The sequence below is a fragment of the Coptis chinensis genome, unplaced genomic scaffold (genome assembly GCF_015680905.1).
Source record: "Coptis chinensis isolate HL-2020 unplaced genomic scaffold, ASM1568090v1 utg579_pilon_pilon, whole genome shotgun sequence".
Lineage (NCBI taxonomy): Eukaryota > Viridiplantae > Streptophyta > Magnoliopsida > Ranunculales > Ranunculaceae > Coptis > Coptis chinensis.
In genome coordinates this window covers 72,172-98,037 of record NW_028238168.1, presented here as the reverse complement: position 1 = coordinate 98,037, position 25,866 = coordinate 72,172, and the positions used below count along the sequence as shown (strand labels likewise).

Genomic DNA, 25,866 nt, shown 5'->3' with positions numbered 1-25,866 from the left:
CTAGAAAAAGTTAAAGTTATGGATTCTCATGATTCCAGAGCTTCCACTGGCATAAGCATGAAAGATGTCATTGTGTGCAGACCAAAACTCTGCTTTAAGTCCAGCTCTTCTCACTGCTTTTAGTATCTTGTTCTTATGTGCATATCCAGTTACCACAACTTTTTGACTGCTTGCATCCACTTCCACCTTCTCAATACCTGGAAAATCAATTACTAGTTAACAATCAAATCCCCCAATATAAGATTGGCTAAGATTAATATGATTGATGTAAAGATGGATGGAAGATAGAGAGGAGTAGAGGGCACTGCAAATCTTACCCTTTATTTTGGATATGCTTTTCCTGAGTCTCTTTTCATGTAGCCCCACCATTTCAACCTTCATTTCAACAGACTACATTGCAAATAAGACATGCATATTAAAGAGGGGTTGAAACAAAACAAAGATTCAATTCAGTTATTTAACACTGTCAAAATCATAACTCATTGATCAAGATCCTCCATGAAAATTGACATTAAAAGAATAGAAAAAAAAAAAAAAATCGGACATGAACACCAAATTAACAACAATGCTGCATGGTAATAAAGTATTAGAGTGTGGGTGATGTATTAGAATCATCAACTTTCGATAAATACGATTCCTGAAGTGAACACTAGATTTTACAAAACATGTTGTAAAATAATTGTATTATTCTATATGCTCGCTAAAAATGGAACGGTGCCACACACATTTGCAACATGTACGAAAGATTATATACATAGGATAAACATCAGTGGCCGGAATTCGTTTTTTCTTGAGTATTCAGATCATTCTCAAAAAAATAAAAATTTTAATACACATCTAACCGTGCTCTACTCGCTCTATGTTGGCATAGCCTCGACGATGCTAAGTCCATACAAATATACATGAGCTCATGAAAAAACATAGCTAACATAAGAATCCTTCAAGGATTTGATATATCTACCATTCTACCTCCATGAAGAGCGACCCAACTGGAAAACGATGATAATAGATGTGATGAAGAACAGCAATGAGTGATTAGAATTTCAGTACAATTGGAAAAATGAACAGATCGAGAAGGGGAATGTTGGTTTATATATACAGTAACCACATAAAAACAGATGGAACTAAGGTGGTGGTGCTTTGCTTTGAGCCTTTGATTCGCTTTACTTTGCTTTATCAAAGAGAAGCAAGAACCATACCGCGGGATGCTGAGGTCAAGCGTCAGCAGTACCTTGAGACCAAAGCAATCGGAGTCTCTAAGTTAATAATAAAATGATGGGCTTTGACTGGTCCAACTTAACTTTTTCGAATCTTTGGATTTATAAAGAAACAGTTGAAATGGGCTTCTAAAAGACTAAAACACATTAATTTAATCAAATTTTAGTTTTCTGATTTGATTACCATCGTTTGCCTGAATTGGGGAGGTTGGAGAAATAAACCCCAAAACAAGATTGGAATATTAATTCTCTCTTTGAGGTTAAACTTGTCGATGGATTCTCCTCTTTCTTTACTGTTACAATTTTTTTTTGAACATAGCATTCTGTTAAGCCCTTATAGAACAGGTTCACACTATTGACTAACCTTGCAGGCTAACAACACTATGGAAAACAACACTTTATGAGTAGAACATTTGGGGTAATTTCAAGTGTTTTTGTTGAAGAGTTATAATTAAGTTTGAATTTAAAAATTGCTAAAAGTAGAACATGTGCAAACAAGATTTCAAAACAACAGAAAGTGAAATAGCTGAAACCTTTTATTCAGTGCTCGCTCAAAAATTGTCTATATCAAAATTTCTTAACTTAGAAAGGCAAACCATTAACAGGACTGCATGATACAATTTCATATGAGGCACTTCACGACTGAACATCCATGAATGAATGATCTTTATCCCGAACCAGAATTTCTCTTCTACCAGCCCAAAATATAAATACAAAAAGTGATCTCAATTGAAACTTCAGTAACTGCTTTCCAGGAAAGAAAATGGAGAAAGATAAAAAGGGTCACTACTCACTACTCAAAATGCAAAACATTTTTCTGAACAAGGGGCACAATATTACCTCTAACTTAAGCTGCTTGAGCCACATCATCAGCCTCACTCAATGTCTCATCCCTGAAGTTCACCGCAGTATTAAGTATCTAACATATATGCATGAAACAGTATGAAAATTTTATCTACATATATGGAAATACATTCAGTTCTTAGAGAAACCAATACAAACTAACATGAGCCATTAGAATCTTGTTTACTTCATTACTGAAAATCAGAAGCAACATGGATGGGGACCAGGATTGAGAAATTGTCAAATTGGGACCAGAAGGATCATGGAGAGTACAATGTACAAGGTTTTGAAAAAGTATTGAGGCTTAAGCGTCAAGGAGTGCCTTAAGCCATTTACGGCTTTAGCACTTTGAGGCCAGCCTTACAAGTTTCTATTATTATTTTTTTACTTTTTTCCCAATTTTTTAATTTTTTTGGCTACTTAACCACTCATAACTTCTTTAAAGATTAAAAACTCCCTATTAGGTTATGTTTTGACTTTTGAGCATCAAAACACCTCATTCTAATATCACAAACTTCCATTTTTCCTCATTCTCTTTCTTTCTTCTACTATTGAAGCTCAAGCCTCAAGAGACAGAGCCTTGAGGATTTGATGCGTTTTTTTAAACACTGACAATATGCTTAAAAAGGTATTAGGCGTGTGCAACAGGTAGCACAAATTCTCTTACTGGATCTTTTAATAGGTAGAGATCATCAGAACTCAACCTCCAAAGTCCAAAAAACAAATTCAAAAACAAAAAGAGATAACAGTTTTCTTTTTTTCTAAGCCAGCCTAGCTACCTATTCCCTTTCTTTCTCCCGGTTCCTCCAGCCCTTTTTCTCTGTATCGGCATTCTATATGATAACTTGAACATAATATATCTTAGGGTAATACGTAGAAACCTATGGAATAAATATGAAGTAGGGGTAGTTGTGGCTTTCTACTTCCTCTCTAAAAATGAAACTGATAGGAAAGCTCTTTAAGACTATAATCAGTGTTCAGTTTGAGTTTTGATTTCAGATATGAAGGATCTGCTTTTGTTCATGTTCACCAACGCATGGAAATACTTGGTGTTTTGATCCCCCTCTGAGTCCCACTCTCTTCGTCAATGGAAGTGGACGGTTTTGGTATTGGATTCCTTCTTCCTGACTTCATCTTCAAATCTGTCTCCTTGTCATGAACAAACTACTTTCTCTACATTAGAGTGCAAGGTGCGCAGAAGATTCATTTAGGTAAGCACACTAGAAGGAAAGGACTTGTCTTGTCTGGACTTCCTATGTCTTGCTGCCTCCGCTTCACTCAGGAGGAGAGCATTCTTCTACAAAAAGAAGAAAACGATTATTGTGAATAATGACACGCTACCCTTGCCTTGAGGAAGATCTGCGAACCGCGATCGAGGGAAGGCTTTTCTTCTTTCCTCAGCTTTCCTCACTTTATCACACTCGATGAAACAGAGAGCAAAAGAACCTTTACTTTAGCAAACTAAGAGACAAGCAAGGACGGGAAGCTACTCGCCCTCGGTCAGTAGAACCCTAGTGAGGGAAGAGCACCTGCTTCTCTTAGGCACACTACCTAGGAACAATAGCCAGCCGACTAGTCTCTTACACAATCCTTTGTGGACTCACACACATAGGTCACCCTCTTAATTATTTTCTAGTGTACCTCGGGTTTCGTTTCTTCTTTATTAATGGGTGGGCGTGAGAGTGCTCGACTGACTTTCTGTCCAAACAAAAAGGCTACGTAGTACAGCTTGGGGGAAGCCCTGGTCCAGTAAAGTCAGGGAGGGGCAGTCGTCCAGTAGCGGAGGATAGTGGATCGATTAGCCTACGCTACAAGCAGCACGCACGTTGTTCCTACCCCTTAACCTACCTTATCTTAGGGGAGTCTTTAGTCGTTTTCCATTAAGATCTTTATTGCTTTTGCCGCTCCTAAGAGAAAGAGATCGTTAAAACTCAAGCAGGAGGAAAGAGAATCCTTCTTCTAGAGCTGCTTTCAAAGATCCCTTTACTAAGTAGCTTTCACGCTCCCCAGCCTTCTGACCTGCTCCATTTCATCTTTAATAATGAAAATAACAGACTAACTTAGACCTTAAGGGGGCAACACGAATACCCACTCGATTGGACAAAACAAGACCTGGGTTGACATCCACGGGGCAATTCAAGTAAACAAGAGGGTTGGCCACTCGGGGGTAGACTTGGTTCCTCAGTGACTCAGAAATGCACCACCTCTTAGCTCAGCTTGGATGAGCTGACCCTTCTCTTACAATACTGGGATTTCCGCTTTTGCTCTTGCATTCCATAATGGGAAGAACCTCTTCGTCTATTCTCTTCGGAGGGTTAGTAGCAACCTGCAGGCTCGAGAGACCTGTGGAAGAGGAAGAGAAGCACGACTCTCTTATACAAGTAGGGAACAGAGCTTCACCCTAGTTATGTTATGTTATGTTATAATATGGGGTAGTTATGTTATAATAAAACTTGTTTCTACGTATATGTATTACCTTCGAATTCCTTCTCCAACTTCCATTCTAAAAAATTTGCCAACCTTCACTGGAAACCCCACTTCCTTTGATAGATCATCTATCAGTTTCTGCAATAGTTGCAATAATAAGATTAGCAGTGCAAAATGGGAACAACCCTAGATCTAATCTTTTCGGCCATGGTATTCTCCGATGACCGTGATATGAGTATATGACCATAACGGCCTCCTAATCATATATGGAAAGTAAAGCACCTTGACATTAATAGCATCATTTACAATAAACTTTTGCTCCAAGAGAACTACTTCTTCCATGTATTTCCAAGATATCGACCCTCCACCATTTTCTCTATGGCAATTTGTGGTTTCCCTGTACTTTCTGCCTGGCGGAAAAAAATCAAATGAACAAAAAGATAAGTTTAAACAGAAAATATGCTAGCTATTGGAATTGCCAAATTCAGATGATACAGGCTCTTTTGCTCTGTGGAGGTTTGCAAAGTTTAAAAACATGGATTGCAGTTTCCAAGCAGTTAAATGTTTATACTGCTACTGTGTATATAAAAGCTGAATGTTTATACTGCTATTACACAGCTAGACACACTCAAATATCTGTGGTAATTTGTGTCAACCAAAATCACTGCTGTAATATATCTCTGTGACGCCTTGAGCATGTGTCATTTGGTACCATTGTAACATGACCATGCATATGGATGTCTTTCCAACATAACAATGACAGACGACTTCAAATTGTAAAATGGAAGATTGAGTATACTCCATAACTCAAATACAAAGCAATGGACAAGAAATGAGTTTACAGTTTATGCAATCCAAAGTTTGTCTTGGCTATTGGCTCAACCGCCTTTAGTAGTGGGCACCTAGGCTTGCTCCCTGAACTCACTAGGCTCAAAGAAAAAGGACGGGGAAGGTGCTATTACGTCTCAAAACTAAACGCGTATAAAATGTTCCAAAGTACCTGAGATTTAAGGATATCACGTTCTCTCTCAAGTGCCTCGGAAGAAACAAGTTCCCTCGATAAGAATTGTGGCTTTGCTGCGACGACGTGCATTGCCAATTCAGAACCAACTCGGAGAAGGGCATCCAGTGGAACTTTCTTGTCTTCTGATTCCAGAGTCACAATACCAGCAAGACGCCCCAAACCTGCACTCATAAGGTAATTATTCCTCACAGATATCAGCATTCGTATGTACCTCGGCGCTTGTCATTCCCATTAAAATATAGAATATAGTAAGAAAATATTGCATTACCTGGTTGAGGACTCGTATGGAGGTATGAAGAAACAACACCATGTGAAGATGTTGACACTGTATAACCCCTTCGGAGCTTCACATTCTCCCCAACCATTGCCGCCACTTCTGTAATTGCACCTTGAACCGTTGTTTCCCCACTTAGTTTTGGATGATCTAGATTTATCTTCAATTCCTGTACAAGAAAATATATCAAAACTCTACAAAGGAAATAGATCACTTTGAAAGTGAGGAAACTTTCAATGAGTTTCAAGTTACATAAAAGGTATCCGGTTGTATTCTAAGTAAACATAAAATGTATATAATTAGGAAAATAATAGCAATAAAGATCCACACTTTTTAATATCATTGTGATCAGAAAAAAGTTTCTAACCCATAGAAATGATCATAATAACAGGCTGTAAGACTATACCAAGAGATAAAATATCTAGGGCAATCAACAAAAACAAACTCTATCAGATGTAAGATGTCTCACCTCCAAGTAGTCTGACCCAAGAGAAAAGGCCGTAGAAACCTGCTCGGGAGAACTTTCAACTGACAAAGCAAGCTTTGCCAAAGATAAGGCCTGAAAGAAAGAAAAAATAATTAGAATATGGAACATAGGCGAGAGACTAAAATTGTATTCTATTGGAAGTTTCAAAATGTTTTAAGAGTTTGGCATCAAATAAATTGGCTTGTTAAACGTGTGCGCACACAGAACCTACGAAAGCATCACTTCAGATTAACTAAACAATAACAGAAGAAGGATATATTACATGTCAGAGACAAATTCATAATAAATCTGCAAGATTCAGGCATGATCATCCGGGTCTGGGTAAGGCATGATCACTTGCAGAACAATCAAAGCTTAAACAACTAGGGCCAATCCAGACTTTATGTATCGTGAACCTAGACATGGATTATGTAGAAGTGTAGAACAGACTCAAGATCCACTCTCAAAACATATAGGCAATAATTTATTTTCCGAACTTCAAAAACTCTACAGATATATGTATCTCAAATAGTTTTCTAAGGACCAATGCATCAATTGACTCAGTAATCAGTGTCATTACTAATGACTACACGAACAGATGACATAGTACACTTATCAAAGACTATAATTCCATACTCACCAAATACTGAAATATTTCATTTCTCGAAACAAAATCAGTCTCGCAGTTAAGTTCAATAAGTGCAGCTTTGCTCTCATTTTGTGCTAAAGCAAGTAAACCCTCAGTAGCAGCCCTCGAGGACTTCTTTGATGCTAAAACAATACCTCTTTTCCTCAGCTCTGTCTGTGCATTCTCTGCATTAAGTAGATATTACTAGGAGAGATGTCTTAATATTCTAAAAAAACATAATTCTCCAACTCAAAGAGCCTTACCAATATCCCAATTGCAATTGACTAGAGCAGACTTGACCTCTTTTATAGGTGCACTCGTCCTTTCCCTTAAGGACCTGATGAGATTCAATTGGTCTGAAGAAGAAACTTGAGCACTGAACGATCTCAAAAACAGTTGCCTCCCCAAAGAAAGTTCATTACTGGAATTAAAAAACCAGTTTGGTTGATTTTCCAATTTGAGGCGCGAGACCCAAAGATTGCCTAGAACTACCCAAGTGGTTGAAGAGAATTCGAAAACTCATTTTAAAACAGAATTAATCCTTGGCAAAAACAAAACAAAATAAATAAGAAGTAATCATTTAGAAATACGAGATATATATAAGACGAATGAAAAAAGTAAAACCATAAACCCTAGTTCATGCAAAGAGGCTTTTCAATCTTACTTTGAGACGCAAATTTCGAGGAGTTCTCGATGGCAAAATTTTAATCAATCTTCTTATATTAAATCTCTTTACAATTGTTCAAAATCGATAAATAAATTTGTTTATTTCATTTTTAAATAACTAATACTCTTAAAATGTGTTATTTTATTATAAATTAAATTATTAAATTATTGTTTAAAAATAGGATTTTTTAGAATTTTCTTTATACGTTACCTGCCTGGTCAGCTAAGTTTGACTCTCATTCACCTTGACCATTAATCTAGGTTTTCTATTTTATTCTAATAAAATAATAATAGTAATAATCTAAAACTCCCATTATAAAATGTCGAGTATGCCTTCAATGGTAAGATTTTCTATTTTCTTCTAATAAAAAAATAATAATAATTTAAAACTCCCGTGATGAAATGCCGAATATATCTTCAATGGTCATCAAATATATGAATTAAAATTTAAAACACCCATTGAGTACATTCATCGGTTCATGCTTGTTAAATAATATAATATAAATACTTTATTTAAAATAGCAAATTGCATACGAAATAGAAATCACTGAAGGCATATTCAGCATTTCATCATCGGAGTTTTATATTTTTTATATATATTTTTTTTTATTTGAAGAAAATAAAAAACATAGACTAACGGTCAATGAGAGTCAAATCTAGTTAACCAGCATCCAACGTTAAATTTGGAGGGAGTGGGGTATGTCTAAAGAAATCTAAAATTAAAAACCTTTAAAAATATATGTACCAGAGGTAAAATAGTCAAAACAATCAGAGGTTGGTCATTCTAACATAAAACAAACATGTTTTTGGAGTTCAGCATTCATAGCAGACCCCAAACTTCAAGGGAAGGACTATCTACAAACCCCGAATCTCTCAAGGCAGACCCCAAACTTAAAATTGTCCTTGGGCACACCCTCTTGGGCCTAATTATATTTTGACAGCTTTGATCAAGGATTTTTATATTCCAATTCAACCAACTAAAGCAGGAAATGTTAGCCTAGTTAGAGCGTCTTTTCTCTTTAAGTTAGTTGGTTAAACCGATCTTAATGCGGGACCAAAGCCAAAATCTAATTTAAGTGTAAGACATTCCAATTCAACCAACAGAGACATAAAAAGATAGTCTAACTTAAATATCCTTATCTTTGGACCTATACATCTTGTTTATGTGCAAAATGGTTCATCCAACCAATTAAGACATAAAAATATAGCTTAATATGAACATTTTTTATTTTTCAAGTTAGTGCAATTAAATTGTTCCTAGTGCAGGACCGGTACATCTCATCTATGCATAAGACGGTCTATTTTTGGGTTAGTTAGACTTACCCCAATTGCAAGATCCAACGGCTACGAGATGATTTTTTTTTTTTTTCAGATGAAGAAATCTGACCGTTGGATCTTACAAATGGGGGGATATCACTAATATTTTTGAAAATGGGGGAGTAACACTAATTGGCAACTAGTAATGGGGGGGTAAGTCTATGTAACCCTCTATTTTAACCAACAAAAGGAGGCATATAATAGTCCAATTTGAACATCTACTCTTTTTAAGTTAGTTAAATTGAACCATTCTTACTGTAAGATCAACACATATCTCTTCATTTGATATTTGAAAATTTTAGTTTAAAGTTTTAAACTTAAATTTGAAATTTTGATAAAATATTTCGGTCCAACTTACTAAAGTTGTGCAGTTTAAGTGCTAATCGGGAGCAAGTCATTCAAAGAGCTTATAGCGATTAATCCTATTAATCACAATTAATCAGAATTAATCGTCTTAGTTAATCTATAAAACATATGTCGCATAATCTTAATACAACCAAGTGAATAGCTCGTAAACCGTTTAATGTATCAAATATCAAGTTGTTGGACAAGATAATTTTGTTCACTTTTTCCAATTATCAAATATTTGGACAAACTTAGTTTGTTGATTTTGTTCCCCTTCGTTAAGCATGCCACTTAATGAATTTATACTGCATGATAAATATCATTGACACAGGAATTTTATCCCATAAAATAAACTGATATCATAGCCTTTGCATGATCCCGCTTCCTAACATGAGAACTGTGAGAGTTTATCATTAGATGAGAGATTAATTATGCATGATCCCCATCCGTTTTTAATATGGATTCGTGGGTTTTTCTATTTTGGGCTTTTTTGTGGAGTTGAATTTAAAAAACAAACATACAAAACTGGGGTAGAACCATTAAGCGGCGTTTTTGTTATGCCAATTTATTGGAAATCAGCCGATTAAGCGGAACAAAGCACCTGATTTGTGGCACCCGCTCAGACCTCTAATTTTTTGGTTGGATCGGTCGAGTGTCAAAGATAGCTCATGCACCGATTAATAGGTGCTTAAACTACCCATCTTGAAGTTCATAATGTTAGCTCTATTAGGCCAACACCTTTAAGCGTCAAATATTAGCCCAAAAATATCGTTTTCCGTGTTCAATTTCAAATTTCAGATTCAAAATTTGGGCAGGATTTGAGATTTCACTAAAAATTAAAATCCAATTTGAAATTTGAAATTTTGAGCAAGAAATTTCAATTCAAATTTTGTTTTTTGAATTTCAAATTGGTTTTGTATTATCACTAACTCCAATTTCAATTCAATTCACGTTTTCATATTATATTGAACATGAAATGAAGAATACCAACCAAATTACCAAAATATTGTGTTGAAATTTCACTAAAAATTTAAAATTCAGGTCTAGAAATTTCATACCTCAAACTATAAACTCAAAACATATTCAAGACTTCGTATGAAACAAAAAAAAATAAGCCTCTACAAATCAATTGACCAAAATTTTTGAATCAAAGTTTCCTTCACTATATGCTTTGAACCAAAAACCCAAAACTGAGTCGTGTATTTAAATTCCAAAAATAATTTTGTGAGCCAAAATTCAATAATCAATTTTGAATTAAATAAAAAATGTTGTTCAAATTCAATTTTAATCACATCTCTATAAAGTACAAAACCTTGTTCATAAATCTTAAACTCTAAACTTATATGTACACCTATAGTGTAGTGGGAAAAACCATAAAATAAATATGTAACATTTTAGGTGTACTAACAATGGTTAGTAATGTTTTTTTTTAATTATTATCTTAAAATCAATATTGTGTCAACCATTGTGGACCAAATTTTAGTGAATTACTAAAAATTAACCAATTTTGACCAACTAAACGGTTTATAACCATAAACCCTAAACTAAGTTGTGTATTTAAATTCCAACAATAATTTTGTGAGCCAAAATTCAATAATCAATTTTAAAATAAATAAAAAATGTTGTTCAAATTCAATTTCATTCACATCTCTATAAAGTACAAAACCTTACTCATAAACCTTAAACCCTTAACTCATATGTACACCTATAATATAATTGAGAAAACCATAAAATAAATATGTAACATTTAGGTGTATAAACAATGGTTAGCGATGGTTTTTTAATTATTCTATTAAAATCAAGATTTTGTTAGCCAATGTAGACCAAATTTTAGTGAATTACTAAAATTGACCAATTTTGACCAACTAAACGGTTCATATCAGTTATCCAAAACGAAATAGGTTAGTCTGGTCGAATTGTCTGTATTTGAAATGGTTGGTGAAATTGAATTTTGGTCCACCCATCCAATGCAGACAAAGTTAGCCTAATATGAATGTATTTTCTTTTAAAGTTGGTTCCAATAAACTGTTCTTAATGCATGACCAATACAATTTCCTCTCTTTATAAGACGATAAAGTCCAACCATCCAATGCAAACAAATTTAACCTAATCTGAACGTCTTTTCTTTTAAAGTTTGTTATAATAAACCGTTCTTAATACAAAACCAACACAATCTCCTCTCTTTATAAGACGATCCAATCCAACCAGTGTAGTCAAGGCGCAAAGAGGCGCGAGGCGCGGAAAGACACACTTTAGTGCCTCGCCTTGACTAAGGCGCGGGAGCTAACATAAGACGTGTGCCTTTTGTGTTTTTTGTTGAGGCGCAAGGCGCGCGCCTTATCAACATTTACAGTTTTTTCGTATTTTTTTTACAATTTTTGCTATACGTGACACATTTACACTCGATCCAATTGTTGTATGGTACAAGAAATTGTACAAATTTAATTGGTTTCATCTTGGAGTACACTCTAAGTTTTATTTTGACTAGTTTTTGTTAAGTTGTATGGACTAAGAAAATACACAAAGATGGATTAAATGAAGTTTTATGGGATTCCAAATTTTGAATCATGTGTTCTATTTCGTAAAGAACTCCTTTGGCTCAATTTGATTGATTCACTTTTTTAGTTTATTGAAGTTGAGCTAAATTGTATTGAGATATACGAGTTTTATTTTGCTATTTACTTATTGTTTTAGATTTTTATTTTAAATGACTACAATAGTATGGAAATAACTCGTGGATTTTATGGGTGTTGCTCAATGGTTTCATGTTTACAATTACATAAAATTAATTTTAATGTTTGGCTAAACAAATCAATGATAATTCATGTCATATTTAATATTTATTTTATTTTTTATTTGTTATATATATTTTTTTGTTACTCCGCCCCTCATTTTAATCCGGTGTGCGCCACGCCTCACACCTTGTGCCTAAGGCACAAAGAGGGTGTTGCGCCTTAGGTGCGTCTTAACACCTTGACTACACTGAGTCCAACCATCCAATGCAGACAAAGTTAGTTTAAAAGGACAATTCATATTTTTTGTTCCGGTCTTTCCCATTTGCTTATACCTTTTTATGAGATCAGAATTCACCAATCACCACCACGCTCACATATCAAAATAAGTCTAGGAGCATTCCCACCAGTTGCATTTTGAGATTTCCCAGTGATGACAATAGCTCCCACTTTATTTCCTTTATGTTGTGTCCAATCAATCAAATATTGATGACTATCAAATACCTATAAATCAATTTAAGTATTAATTAATCTATGAGTAAGAAAATATTAATTCAAATAAGTGAGTTTCAAAGCGTATATTCGTCAATACATACCATGTTGGTGTTAAAATATTTGGTTTGATCTATGTAGTGTCCCTCTGAAAATGCATTTGAATTTTGTGAAGTCCGAAGTGAATCAATTGGTACCTCATTGTGATGGTATAAATGATCATATAACATTTACAATTAATTATGATGTTAGCTAAAAATTTGTCACGAGAAAAATGTCTATCAAAATAACTAAGCGACGACCAAGTTAGACTGTCTAATGTTTCATAGGTCGCTCCAGTTGGGGCGCCAGAGTCTTAAGAAGTTAGTTGGCATGGGACATCTTGAACGTAAGGCTACTATTTCCCAACACTCACTATTAAAATAAACCATAAATGGAAGAGGTCGTCCTCATAGACTGAGTTTGTATAAATACTTTGTAATCACATTTTGTACAAGTAGTCTTCATAATGATCTCATAATAATTGATATTGGAATCATTACGAACAATAATTGTGTATGGAGTTATCTTGTCTTGGTGGCCATCTTGGTCACTTGATTGAAATTTTATTAAATACAAAACTTGAGTCAAAAGGCAAAAATTGAAATTTGGGTGTTTTCGCTCTAAGTGAGTCTGTCATGAGAGATTATATGGGGACATGTCCTCTATTTGAATTTTTTAAAATAGGGTCGACCCCGGAGAGATTCGGAGTCTGTATATAGCAATCCACAACTTCAAAGCTCTCACGAACGCGGTGTTTTTTAACAACTCAGCTCGTTTAATACGCAACTTGCTCGTTTAATACGCAACTTTCATTTGGCATTGGAGGTACGAGAGCATGAGAATTTGTCATTTTCCACTTGGGGATGCTCCAGTATAATGGAAACATGGAAGTCTTATTTCTCCACATGTTAACCACAATGCAAAAAAAAAACAAGAGGATTTGATTTTTGCTAGGACTCGTAAACAAGTCGAGCTTAGGTCCTAGTCAACCCGCTCAAGCTCAATTGGTGTTACAAACTTACAATATCAGCCAAATATCAAACCCCCTCCTATGACTTGCTTTGAGCTCATTCCTATTGCCATTTAAGGAGGGCTGAAATGTATTTGAAGGCTAACATAAATAGGCTTTGAATCAGGGAAAGTAACAGATCTAGCTCAGTCTCTGAAGTAATTTGGGTAAAAAGCCTGGGCATTTTTCGGCTGAAAAATATGCTGTAACGAGATGCAAGCTGTAGCCTGTAGCAAACCATTTAGTCAAACCTATTTAAACTGAACGATATAGCCCACGATGAGTACAAACTAAACTAAAATCTTACCGAATTCATTTGCAATGGAATTTTGGTGCTGAATGCCTGGAGATTCAACTGAACTCTGTAAAATACGAATGAACAAATGTCCTATTGTATGGAGTTGAACCTAGCTATAACAAAATTGGATGGTAAAACTGTTAAAACTATAACGCAAAATTCAAAACCTATCCAAGAATATATGAGATGGATCAACCATATATCATACTATGATATCTTTTAATGGGACATGAGAACCGATGTTCATTTTGGCTGTGTTGCTATGGAGAAGGATGTTCTTGTTGCTGCGGTGGTTGTAGAGTTTGTTGTTGCCTCTCTTGAATCTGCAATCAATGCTAGTATTTTCAGTTGGGGTATTGATGTTGTTGCTGCTGCTACTGTAAAGCGTCTTTGTTTCTTGATCAAGAGTCCCTTCTCTATAAACGTAAAGCACGTCTTCTTCGTTCATGCAGCGGAAATTCTTATCAAAAGGTCTGTCATGGACGCGATGCAATGGCATTCCCCTGTAAAGTACATTAAGAAGCATCAAAATAGCAACTTCACTGAACGAAATTTGATAGATATGTCTATATAAACATAATTGTAAGTCTGTGATAGATCATTACACATGTATTCATCCCACAGTGATGATATTCTTCTGATTTCAATATATTAACTAAAACCAATAATGCAATATTTAAGAAATATATGTGCAGAGTTAACCAGGCTATAAGACTGCAATCCTTTGACACAGACCTACAGCATCCCATTCTCATATATTTGTCTCTCAATTAAGTATGAACAACACAATAAACCTAACCATTGGAGATGATCATATATACGTTTGGCGCTAGTTATCATTAACAAACATTGTTGCTCAACAAAATATTATAAAGTTCATCCCAAATCATTTTAATGCAACACATATATTGTACAATGCCCCAATTGAGCTCCACAAACAAGATAGCCTTAACTTCACGAACCTAATAGCATGAAATCAAGTATTTTCCATTAGATCACCTATATATAGTTTGTATTTGTGAACTGTTACTTTAAAGTTTAAACCCGGTTCGCAACAATCTAAAGGCATAACAACGACTACCTGGACAATCTAAAGTTTAGTCAATTAGACCCATCTTACTTTTCTATTCAGACAAATTTGTAGTAAAAACTACGGTGTGAAATTAACTATGCTTAATTATAACAAAAATTCGCTCTGTAGGAGAAACTTTATAGTATATATTTTGACTTGGGTGTTGGCTAGGTGCTTAATACCCAAGTGGCCGTCATCAGGCCATGTACACACCACACTTAACAGCCTATGTTCCTAATAAGTTTGTATTTTTGTGCCTGTGATGACTGATGAGTGTGTTGTCATGTTTCCAGTCTACTTCATGATTTTTTATGCAAAATTTTCTAAGAGAACTATATCTACTGTTTTTATGCCTTGAAACAAGGGCATGTTTTAGCTTTTTGGTTTAATATTGAAGAAGAAAAAAAAGAGCCCGCTACAGTTCTCCAGTTTTTTTAGAGATAAAATGTTCCACGTGAATCAAGGTACCATGCGGTAAACATCATAAAATTAAAAACAGAAAAATTAAAAGGAAAAACTAAAACCAGCAGAAAAATATCTTATCATCAAGCATGAATGCTGGCCAGCAAGCACCCCTTGAATAGGCATATGCGTGCATGCAGTACAGGTACCACTGTACCAGACTAACCTACCAAAACAGGTTCACCTACTACCTACATAGCTGGTGTTTCCTATTTGACTCGGGACTTGTGCTTTTGATGAAAGATTCCCATTCGTCATCTCTGACTTTTTTCATTTCTATTTTATTTAAAAAAAAACTTTTTTAACGAAGCTCAATAAAAGAGGATATATTAAAAAAGATTAAATGATGAAAAAAAGTACAACCTATATTGCTATAGCCTTTTTTTTTGTCGACAATTCAATCCATCACAAATTCAGAACTCAGTAAATTTCTGGCCACTGGTTAAGTAAGGTAAGGATTGAAGGGCAGCAAAGGGTTTGGTACTTTGGTTTGGGGGAGAAGTAGCTTGCTGCAGTGGCAAGTATGTAATTATGTATCTGCTTTTCAGTTAAAAACAATTTGCCAAAAGAAACAAAAATAAAAAAAAAAACAAAATAAATTGCTGGATTCCTTGCATAGAACCACAACTGTACACTTTTGAAGTACTTTTCCGTGGTGAGTAAGCCTAAGATTGACTGGTCCCACCGATTGGAACCCTCAGGTCTCCAATCAAATTGAATTTTTAAAGAATCCGTCCCAACTACTCAACATAATCACCAACATAAACAATCAAATTGACTTTTTGCCCCAAATAGAGAGAGACAATTTGAATGATATGAGGTATAAGCATGGGCAAATAAATAAAAAAAAAATTAAACAAATAAAAAAAAAAACACAAATAAGAAAGTGATAAAAATAGTAAGTACCTCACGTGGAGGTGATCGGGAAATTCACGTTCCCCGATGTAAAAGGCAACGGCATCGCAGAAGGCACGATACGTGTATTGATGCAGACCGTCTATCCTTGGGTAAGGTAACCTTGGACGGGGAAGAGGGATAGTCTCAGTTTCAGTCTCATTCTCATTCTCAGTAATGGATATACGATCACATGCTCCGCCGTTAAAACCATACTCTTTCCAAACTGCGCCACTTGTGTTGGTGGTTGGTGGGTACCCAAAGAAACCCAAAGTCGACACAATGGGCTCTAGTTCTTCGTGCGTCATGATGGGCTTGAAAGTCTTTGTGTGCCATAGAGCTAGCTTCCTAACATAGTCCTCCATGAGAGTGTCTGTTGATGAGTTCCAAAGAAAGAGTGAATGTGTAAGCAGTGGAGGGTGAGGGGGCAAGTTCTGATGAGAAAAAGAAATCTCGGTGCTTCAAAATAGGAGAATGAGGCTAATCCTTTATTTTTAATAAAGAATTTCTTTATTTGTGAAAGAGAGATTCCGTTTTTGGGACCAAATATATATATTTATATAATCCAGTTGGCAGTCATATATCGCGCGCTTTACAGGTTGGCAAAGGCGGTTGTACGAATCCAAAACCCCGCGAAATAGGAAAATCTCCATATCTTATCTTTCACTTCCCAATTTCAGATCTAATACAAAGTGAGTGTAGAGAAAATCATGGCATCGTCCTCTTCCCAGCTTCGTCTTATGTCTGATCTCAAATCAATTGTAAACGAGCCTCCAGAGGTCAATTTTATGTTCTCTTCTCTACTCAGAATTCAAAATCAGTAGTAAAAAATATAATTTTGCATGTATCAGGGATGCAGCGCGAGTCCATTATCAGACGAGAATCTGTTCGTGTGGAGTGCAACCATATTTGGTCCAGACGAAACACCCTGGGAAGGTAACACATCTACTGCTTTTGCCAATTATATACAAAGCTTAAATTTAATCCGTCTTAGTCTATAATTCAGGTGGCGTGTTCGGATTAAGATTGATTTTTGGAGATAATTATCCCGAAAAACCCCCTCGTGTTCGATTTACTTCTGAAATTTTTCATCCCAATGGTTAGTTTTAAGCTTTAACTTTCTTCTTTCTCGTTGGATCTATTGTCTTAAGTTTTGGTTCCTTGTTACTTTGAACTATCGATTATGCTACTTCATATAATGTTCTTCTGTTAAGTTATCTAGTACATTACTATATCACACAATTTAGGATCGTCTTGAATCTGTATGCTTTTTCATCTGCTAGTTCTTATATAAAACATGCTAGGCAATTGCAGGATCACTCAAAATTCAACTTTCGTTAGAGCTTCTGGATGCATCTGATTCAGTTTGTGTCTTTACTCGTTTTTCAACTTTTTAAATTCACGAATAAGTATATAAATCTGTGTGATTTCACAAATCAAAAACTCAAAGTATGTTCCATCATATCATGTTTTGATGACTTGTAAATATTATTGCATCGTTGCGACGCCTTCAGTCCTGAGTGAATCATCGGCAATGTGGTGGACTTGTAGTCGGAAACTCATCTTATGATGGAGGAACTTTACCCTATGTGTTTTGTTATTTGGTATGTGATCTCCAAGGTGGTTAATTATACATGTATGAAACCTAGGTAGATGGCTAGGTGCACTCACCAAGTTTCCATGACATTACATTCTAAGTTTCCTATACTACGAAATTTCCATGAGTTAGCGTTGTCCTGATAATTCATTCCTTATTCAATACAGTCATGACCTTTTAGGTTTATCATAAAAGGAATAAGAAAAATGGGAGTCAAAACGGTGGAGAAAGGACATTAGGAAAGTTTCTCCACATGATGAAGCCAAAGTTAATTCAAACGCTTAACCTTGTGTATCTTTAGTTATTGTTAAGTGGGGAGGCATTAGTGAAGATTTAACATACAGAGTTTGAGCTGTTCACAGTTGTGATGCAAATATTAACCAACTAAGAGAAACTCAACTTTTAGCATGTGAAGTGACCACTTATCAGTAAGTGTTTAGGTTTGTTCTCGACCACAAGTCCTTCAGACAAATTTACGCAATCGATACCTTTAGTACTAACTCGTTTACTTCACCTTGCACTTCGAGGTACTTGCTTGTTATATTTCTTTATGAGCTACTACTAACCACCCATATTTCTCAGAGTGCTCCATATGATTTGTTAGGATGCGAACATTTTGACTTAGTATGACGACTTGTTTTTCTTAAGCGAACCATCTAGGTGTAAATATGATTACATAAAAATGAATTTTATCACTAAACTAGGTGTGCATGAATTTCATTTGAAAACTTAAAGAAGGTAGCGGAGGCTTTATGCTCCATAATATCATATTATGACATTATGCAGTGCGTTTCCTTCAAAATTCTGCATGTTCTCTGAAAATCATGATCAAGAGATATACGCTATTTTATACTTGCATTAGAACTCTTTTTCAGGTTTCCTCACTTCTCTTCCTACTTTAAAAACGAAATTTAGTAATAATTTGTAAAACAATTATGTCCATTTAATCCTTGGATCAAGTTTTTATTAGAAACTTCTTTAAATCATTTAATGGAATCTTCAAGCAGCACTCAACCGATTCCTTACGTGCAATTACCATTGCATGTTTAATAGCTTATACCAAATTATATGTGGCCAGTTTACTCAACCGATTCCTTACGTGCAATTACCATTACTTTGATCACTATGTTGCCTACTAGATCTTCAATGTGCTTTTGTTATCATTTTTGATTCCCTCTTTAGGAAGTTTGGCGTCTTTATTTTCTTATGACTCCTGCAGTTTATCGTGATGGCACACTTTGTATGGACATCATTCAAGATGCGTGGTCACCTTGTCACAGTGTCTGTACAATTTTGACGTCAGTTCAGGTAAGTCGTCCATCGCCTTGTGTTACACTTTAGTTACAATCAATAAGTGAAGTGTGTTGTATCAACCTTCATGTGTTGCAGTCACTTCTGATGGATCCAAATCCAGCTAGTCCTGCGAACCCTGAGGCTGCTCAGATGTATCAACAAGATAGCCAGGCCTATAACAGGTTAATGTGTTTCTGGTAAAATCGTTTCCATGCATTTACCTGTGTAGTATTTGGGTTAGTGGGGAAGGTGGTACAAAGTGAGAAATGTGGTACAGAGCAATGCTTTGAATAGCTAGCTTTTCTGTGTACTCCAGTTGTGGTGCAGTTTTTTGCATGGGTGTGTAGAAGGACCTTCTGATTAAAGGCATTGACATGTTTTGACTGTCTCTGACCTCATTGTTGCAGGAGAGTGCGTCGATGTGCTCGTAGATCCACTGAATCATTCTGAGAAACCATCTCCATTGTCCTTGTTGGTGATCCTCCAAGTTGAAAAGAGCTTCTCTTGGTGTTGAAATGTGGAATATCTCTCTCCTTTCACTTCGAACTCCAAATTATGATTTGTACGTATTCACTGTCACAAATTCTGTTACATGTAAATACTAAAAGCAAAACTTTGTTATTGAAACTTTGATTGTAACATTTGCAACTCCGACACTCGTGCATACCAAGACAAAATATACATGACATTCCTGCTCCCCAACTGTGGGGACATTTAGATTTGTAACCATGAGAGAAATTACAATAGCTTCTTGCGCAAGATTTGCACATAATGGTCAACATGCCTGAAAGAATTATAGAAGCAAAAGCAGTCCAACAAGTTTAGAATTCCAAATGCAGCCTAAAAGATGAATATGCTCTCACTTCTCAATGTTTCCGATTCACAAGTCATCCCAGCATGGGCTGTACATTTCTGATGTTACTGACTAAGTTCATGTTTACGTAAATCTATCGTAAGATCAGACATAATGTACCATACTAGGGTATGTACGTGCTGTACGGACTTGTGAACTCGACGCGCCTTCAGCACTATCTAACATGAACTTGCATGAACTTGATGCGCCTTCGGCGCTATCTTCTCTACCAGCCCAATTGGTTATTATCTATAAGCCCAATAACATCAATTGGGCCAGCCCTATATGCATTACCATATTAAATTTGGAAGCCCAACAGTTTATAGGCTAGTCCAGCTGCAATTGTTGACTTTTGAGTGATTTTTAGATAAATCACATGGATACTGATTTGGTTTAACAAAATTACACAAACTCCAAAATCACTTGGATTCGCCATGTCATGTTTTCTAAGGAAGATTTGTAGCCGCCGAATGGGCCCTTTGAGCCACACATCGTATAGATATGGAAGGTAAGTGGTGAAAACAGTTTGAACAAGTTAATTCCATATAGGGTCGATTAACTCGATTTGAATTCCCAGGTACATAATTCCACCAAAAATATTGAAGCAGACCAAAAGATGATCTTGGTTATAGAACATTGGCCATGTTAACGGTACATACTGATTCTCTGGTTAGCTTGCCATCAACCTCTCCGTCTAAGTTGTGGGCTGTGTAGACTGATTGGCTGTGAGCTGGGGCTCGGAGTGTTTGTCTGGAAGGTCGGGTTATTTATAGCTACAATGTTCGACAACTAGAATAGATAGGTATCGTAGTGACTGCTGAATTTGTTTGCCAGCGAAGTTCTAGTGTCCTAAAAACCATGCCTTTATTCACCGTAAAAATTGTTTTCAGTATCTCTCAATCTCTAGGGGGAAGTTGTTTCTCTTTCTTGCATTCTTATGTGGTTTTTCTTTCATCTTATAAGCCATCAAGGAAAAAAGATCGAAGATTTTTTACTATGTTGTTTCTCAAATTGATTGCTCAATCAATTACTTCCTAGCAAATAGCAATTATGTAAGAGAGATTCTGCTGGCGTCTGGCACCAATATGTGAGTTTATCCTAAGATGAAGCTGGTCTGAACATGGAATGTACTTTTAGCCGTTTTACAATTAGACTTAAGATAGAGCATAAACAGCGAGCCACATTCAGTCAAAAGGGGAAGGTTGTCAGACCAAATTATTCTAAAAAGTAATGAAGCCAAATCTTTGTTTGCTTTCTCAACTTTTTGCTCTTCGGTAGAAAGAAAGGACCCTCAAGAGAAGGCCTATGTGCTTACACAAAGCTTGCTTCAAGTTGCTACATTATACAAAGCGCCTTAGAAAGCGTACATTGTGTCACATAAACTACAGCAACAGAGTCACATAAACTACAGCAGCATAGTCAAGGGAGCACAACTGAGAATGGTGTTTGATTGGAATATTAAGTATGTATGGTTGATTGAATTAAATTAGGAATGATCCTCTCAACCAGAACTATGTTGCATGGGTAGCTATAGCTAGGCAATGTGATTTGGTGCAAGTTGAAGTATATTGGCTCAAACCTTACTCTGCCTATTTTGTGCCTGGGAATTGAAGGAACATTTGAAGGTGTGGATCCCTGCTGTTTTCCCGACTGGGGGATGCTTTAAGTGACAATTTATAGGTTGAAACATCAAGACACAGACTGTTTACAACGAGAACCACAAGAGTGTGTATGTTCGTCATTAAGTTACGTCACTAAGTAATCATGTGCTAATAGTGACGGAAAGTGAGATGCTTGCTTACTCATGATCGAAGTTTGATACATTATGCAGATGAGTCAACATATATGGCTGACTTCTCCAGTTACTAATCCCCTAAGACACTCCAAATGAAAACTAAACTTAGTTTCTAAGCTTGATCGACTCATAGTTATTGAGTGTTGATTATTAAGAATTATGACAGCCATTTGAAAATCCTTCCAAACTTTTTTTTATAATAATGATATAACAACGCAAGAGGAAGAGTTTTGGAATCATCCTGAGAAGGACGGCAATCTAAACTACAATATCCAGAGTCTACCACCCCAACATTCCTTTGCTTCCTTCTAAAGGCATTCTTCAGCAAACCTTCCTTGCTTCTCTTTACAATCTTCAATAGACTCAGCATGCAATCATTATATAAACCGCAACTACTCCATCTCTCTCAGTACTTATATGTAGGATTAATTCAAATAATAACATAGGAACCATGATCAGGAATAACGAGGTCATTGTCATTATTGGTTTTCTAATAGCGAATTTCATACAGGTTTCATATTCTTCTGTTGTATCCGTGGGGACTTCAACAAGGATTTCTTCGTAACATGGGCCCCTACTCATATAAACACTTCAGCCGATGGGCACGAGAGAAGCTTAAAGCTTGATGAAGAGTCAGGTATCATGGAAGAACGAAGAGAATCTGATCATTTAGTTGTCTTTCGTTATTCTAAACCGTATTACTGAAATTAATGTTCATGGTACATTGGTACATGCTAAAATAAAAGTTCAAATTTGTCATTTTCATATTATGAATTTCGTGCACAAATACATCCTCTTGTAAAATTGATGACTGAATGCACAATGGTGGGGGAGAATTTTTTTCTTATACTACTTACATTTCATGCTTGAATTTTAGTTTTAACACTGATAAATGAACAAGCATTGCATTTCTTCTTGTTTTCGATATAGGTGCTGGTTTCGCTTCAAATGAGATGTTCTTGTTTGGGGAAATCGATATGCAGATCAAACTTGTACCAGGCCATTCAGCAGGCACTGTCGTCGCCTATTATGTGAGTACTCCCTTCCATTTCTTGTGCCTAGCTCTTCTTGGCATCCATTAGAAATTATTAAGATTGACACTATGATTATGTTTCCTGTGTTTACTTGTCTGCTGATGCATTGTTTTCGGACTAGAAAAATATAAACATTTTTGAGATATTTGCCCGGCTGACGGTTATATACATTTTCCGGTCATATGCGATGCAGTTAACCTCTGATCAACCAAACAGAGATGAAATAGATTTTGAATTTCTTGGCAATGTGGCCGGGAAGCCATATATTCTTCAAACAAACGTGTTTGCTGATGGATTTGATAACAGAGAAGAGAGGATAAATTTATGGTTTGATCCAACACTGGACTTCCATACATATACAATCCTATGGAACCTTCATCAAATTGTGTAAGTCTAGTTTATCAAACGTTATGTTCTGTACCCAGAAATTGTACATGTGGCGGACATACAAGTAAACTGGTACATATCATAATCTGATGATTTTTTCTGTGTGTTCAGATTTATGGTGGATTGGGTTCCAATTAGAGTATACAGAAACCATGCAGACAAGGGAGTGGCTTTTCCAAGATGGCAACCAATGAGTATCAAAATCAGCCTGTGGAACGGGGACAGCTGGGCTACGAACGGTGGAAAAGACAAGATTGATTGGTCCAAAGGTCCCTTTATAGCCTCATTTAGGAATCACAAGGTTGATGCTTGTATTTGGAGAGGTAATGCAAGGTTTTGTAGGGCGGATAGTGATACCAATTGGTGGAACAAAGACAGATTTAGCACACTAACTGGACCACAGCGAAAGTTGTTCAAATGGGTTAGGAAGTACCATGTTATCTACGACTACTGCCAAGATAACAAGAGATTCAACAACAATCTGCCAAAGGAGTGTTCTCTCCCCAAGTACTAATTCAAGAGGAATATATATTCGATGCAAATGATTGAAAATATGGGACATCTCTAAAGTGGTCAATCCAAAGTTCCAAACTTGCGAAATGAGCTCGACCCAGGTTATCCCAGAACTCGAGCCAAAGTGTGAAGTGGATAAAGATTGATATGAGAAGCTAATCAGACTTTTTAATACTTGTACAGTTGTACTCGGTTCCTGGATAATGTATTCTCTCACATTGAACTTGAACTGTTAAGTCTTACAGCATCTCTAGGTGGTGAATGCATCAATTGTCATGTTTAATACTAAATTTGAGGCAAACATCCTCAAACAATGACCAACTCGATCTAGAGGGTAGGGGTAGAGGGTAGAAGCAATATAATTAATAGTAAGACTCAATTTTATTTTAAATATTTTTTTTTGTTAAAAGTGGATCCCAAGTTAGTTTTTGAAATTATTAAAACATCAATTTGTCTGTGGGGAGAGTTGCCCAAAAAAAAAAAACACTCACATGAAAGTGGGAGTGCCCTGCCACATCCATATCCAAAATAGCAAATTTGCCTCCACCGATGCGGCTAGACACTTAATGCCTCTATATTTACCTCCACCTAGAGATGGTTTTTGTTGAAATTCATAATGGTTAAGACAAATTGACACTTGATGCCTCCACTTAGAGTTGCTCTTAAGGCCCAAGACTAAGAATCTGCAAACGCCCAAACGTAGAATCTGGGCATATACATAGTATTCTAAAAAACGTTAGGCGGTGGGAGAACACCTAGGCTTTCTAGGCAATGCCTAGATAGCTAGGCGCTAGACGGTTTTTTTTCCTAATATATATAATAATATATATCTATACTAAAGAAAATCATTTACAATAACTCAAAAAATAAATACAAACAAAAATACTTATTATAAGAATGCATAATAATTGAAGAATATCGACTTCATATAAAAACATACTATTTGTTATAGTGGCATATAATTTATATTAGACTTGAGTCTTTTTAACTCATTCAAATCTTAAGCCTACACAGGCTTAGTCGGTCCACCGATTTTTTAAACGACTTGAGCCTAGGCAAGTCAGTTGGGCACTGCTTAAGAAGCCGATTTTTAGAACAGTGCATATACACTAACATCTATACCCGCGCTTCGGGCCCAAGTTGCCATAATTGTACGATCAGTGGCCCAACTTTAGTAAATTTCGACTGGGCTTCATCAATTATTGTATCATAAAACGCCGTAAATTAACTATGGCCCATTTTCAATTTTTCATATTATCTTGTTCTTGTTCGAACCTCCTCTTAATGGTTAGGTACACGGATAAGACGACGACTCCTATTCCAATCTTTTATGCATCAAAACGTGACCATTCATTTCTCAGCTCTATACCTGTACAACTTTTTATTCCAATCCCTCACTCAGTTCCATTTCAAGTCACATTCTGCCCAGTTAATATGACATAGATGTCATAACAGTTATCGAACTGGTACCAACTAATATATCCAAACTTTTTTGAATTATATTGTACCTGCACACAAGTGTGCATCAGTCTCGCCTAGCTTCATGTAATATTGGACTTATGGTCAATGTTATTAGTATATACCTGAGTGGTGGTCGAGAGTCGAGAACTTAACGCTTTATACATGTCAACAGAAATACTGGATTCTCGAGAAATGTTAAGTGCGTATATATATATATATAACATAAAGGTGAATTGAAAATTGTCTATTATTATCATAGCTAGTAATTTAGAATTATTCAACTAATTATTCGCGAATATATAAGGTTTAATGAATAAAAAGCGAATAATTTGAATTTTTTGAATGATACGGTTTAATTAGCGAATTGGTTGGATCGGGCTTATAATTGCGAATTATTCGCGAATTATTCAAATTATAAGGTTTGGCGAATAAAATGACATTTGTATTATTTTTTCATGAATAAAATTGTAAAAATAAAAATAAAAAGCGTTATATACTTATATATCAAAATTTTAAATGTAAAATATATAGCCAAATTTTAAAGAAATATATTAAGTATTATACCCGTTTAAAAAAACACGATATCGTATTTTTTACCGTTAGCGTTTTATTGGACCGAATATTTAAAAGTATTATTGTTGAAAATTTCGAATCTTAGGCGAATAATTGACGTATCGAACTTTTGCCGTCCACGAATTTACTAGCTATGATTATTATCAGTTACA

The 25,866-nt window shown here is 35.7% G+C and overlaps 3 protein-coding genes across 6 annotated transcripts; 2 read left to right on the top strand and 1 right to left on the bottom strand.

The window, feature by feature from the left end:
* Nucleotides 1-1,730: 1,730 nt before the first annotated feature.
* LOC147473003 (elongation factor Ts, mitochondrial-like) lies at nt 1,731-12,661 on the bottom strand. The gene is given in 12 exon segments (XM_086587955.1): nt 1,731-1,961; nt 2,058-2,110; nt 4,537-4,625; nt 4,770-4,835; nt 4,838-4,897; nt 5,488-5,672; nt 5,780-5,954; nt 6,255-6,344; nt 6,892-7,064; nt 7,143-7,361; nt 12,317-12,443; nt 12,536-12,661. Coding segments are annotated over 11 exon segments (1,356 nt in total). The 3' UTR covers nt 1,731-1,961; nt 2,058-2,064.
* A 3,881-nt stretch (nt 12,662-16,542) lies between these two features.
* On the top strand, nt 16,543-19,857 carry LOC147473002 (ubiquitin-conjugating enzyme E2 2-like). Of its 4 annotated transcripts, none has more exons than XM_086587934.1 (6): nt 16,543-16,987; nt 17,060-17,144; nt 17,215-17,307; nt 19,025-19,113; nt 19,195-19,280; nt 19,506-19,857. In XM_086587934.1, the coding sequence occupies exons 1-6, from the start codon at nt 16,919-16,921 to the stop codon at nt 19,546-19,548; spliced, it is 465 nt and encodes a 154-aa protein (XP_086444060.1). In that variant the 5' UTR covers nt 16,543-16,918; the 3' UTR covers nt 19,549-19,857. The 4 variants fall into 4 exon arrangements, with proteins under 4 accessions (XP_086444060.1, XP_086444062.1, XP_086444063.1 ...); XM_086587933.1 differs by having other exon boundaries at nt 16,794-16,987; nt 19,195-19,295; XM_086587936.1 differs by lacking the exon at nt 17,215-17,307 and having other exon boundaries at nt 16,789-16,987; nt 19,195-19,295; nt 19,506-19,749.
* A 2,325-nt stretch (nt 19,858-22,182) lies between these two features.
* On the top strand, nt 22,183-23,786 carry LOC147473001 (putative xyloglucan endotransglucosylase/hydrolase protein 10). The gene is given in 5 exon segments (XM_086587932.1): nt 22,183-22,279; nt 22,282-22,383; nt 22,677-22,777; nt 22,974-23,167; nt 23,279-23,786. Coding segments are annotated over 5 exon segments (882 nt in total). The 5' UTR covers nt 22,183-22,197; the 3' UTR covers nt 23,682-23,786.
* Nucleotides 23,787-25,866: the final 2,080 nt, after the last annotated feature.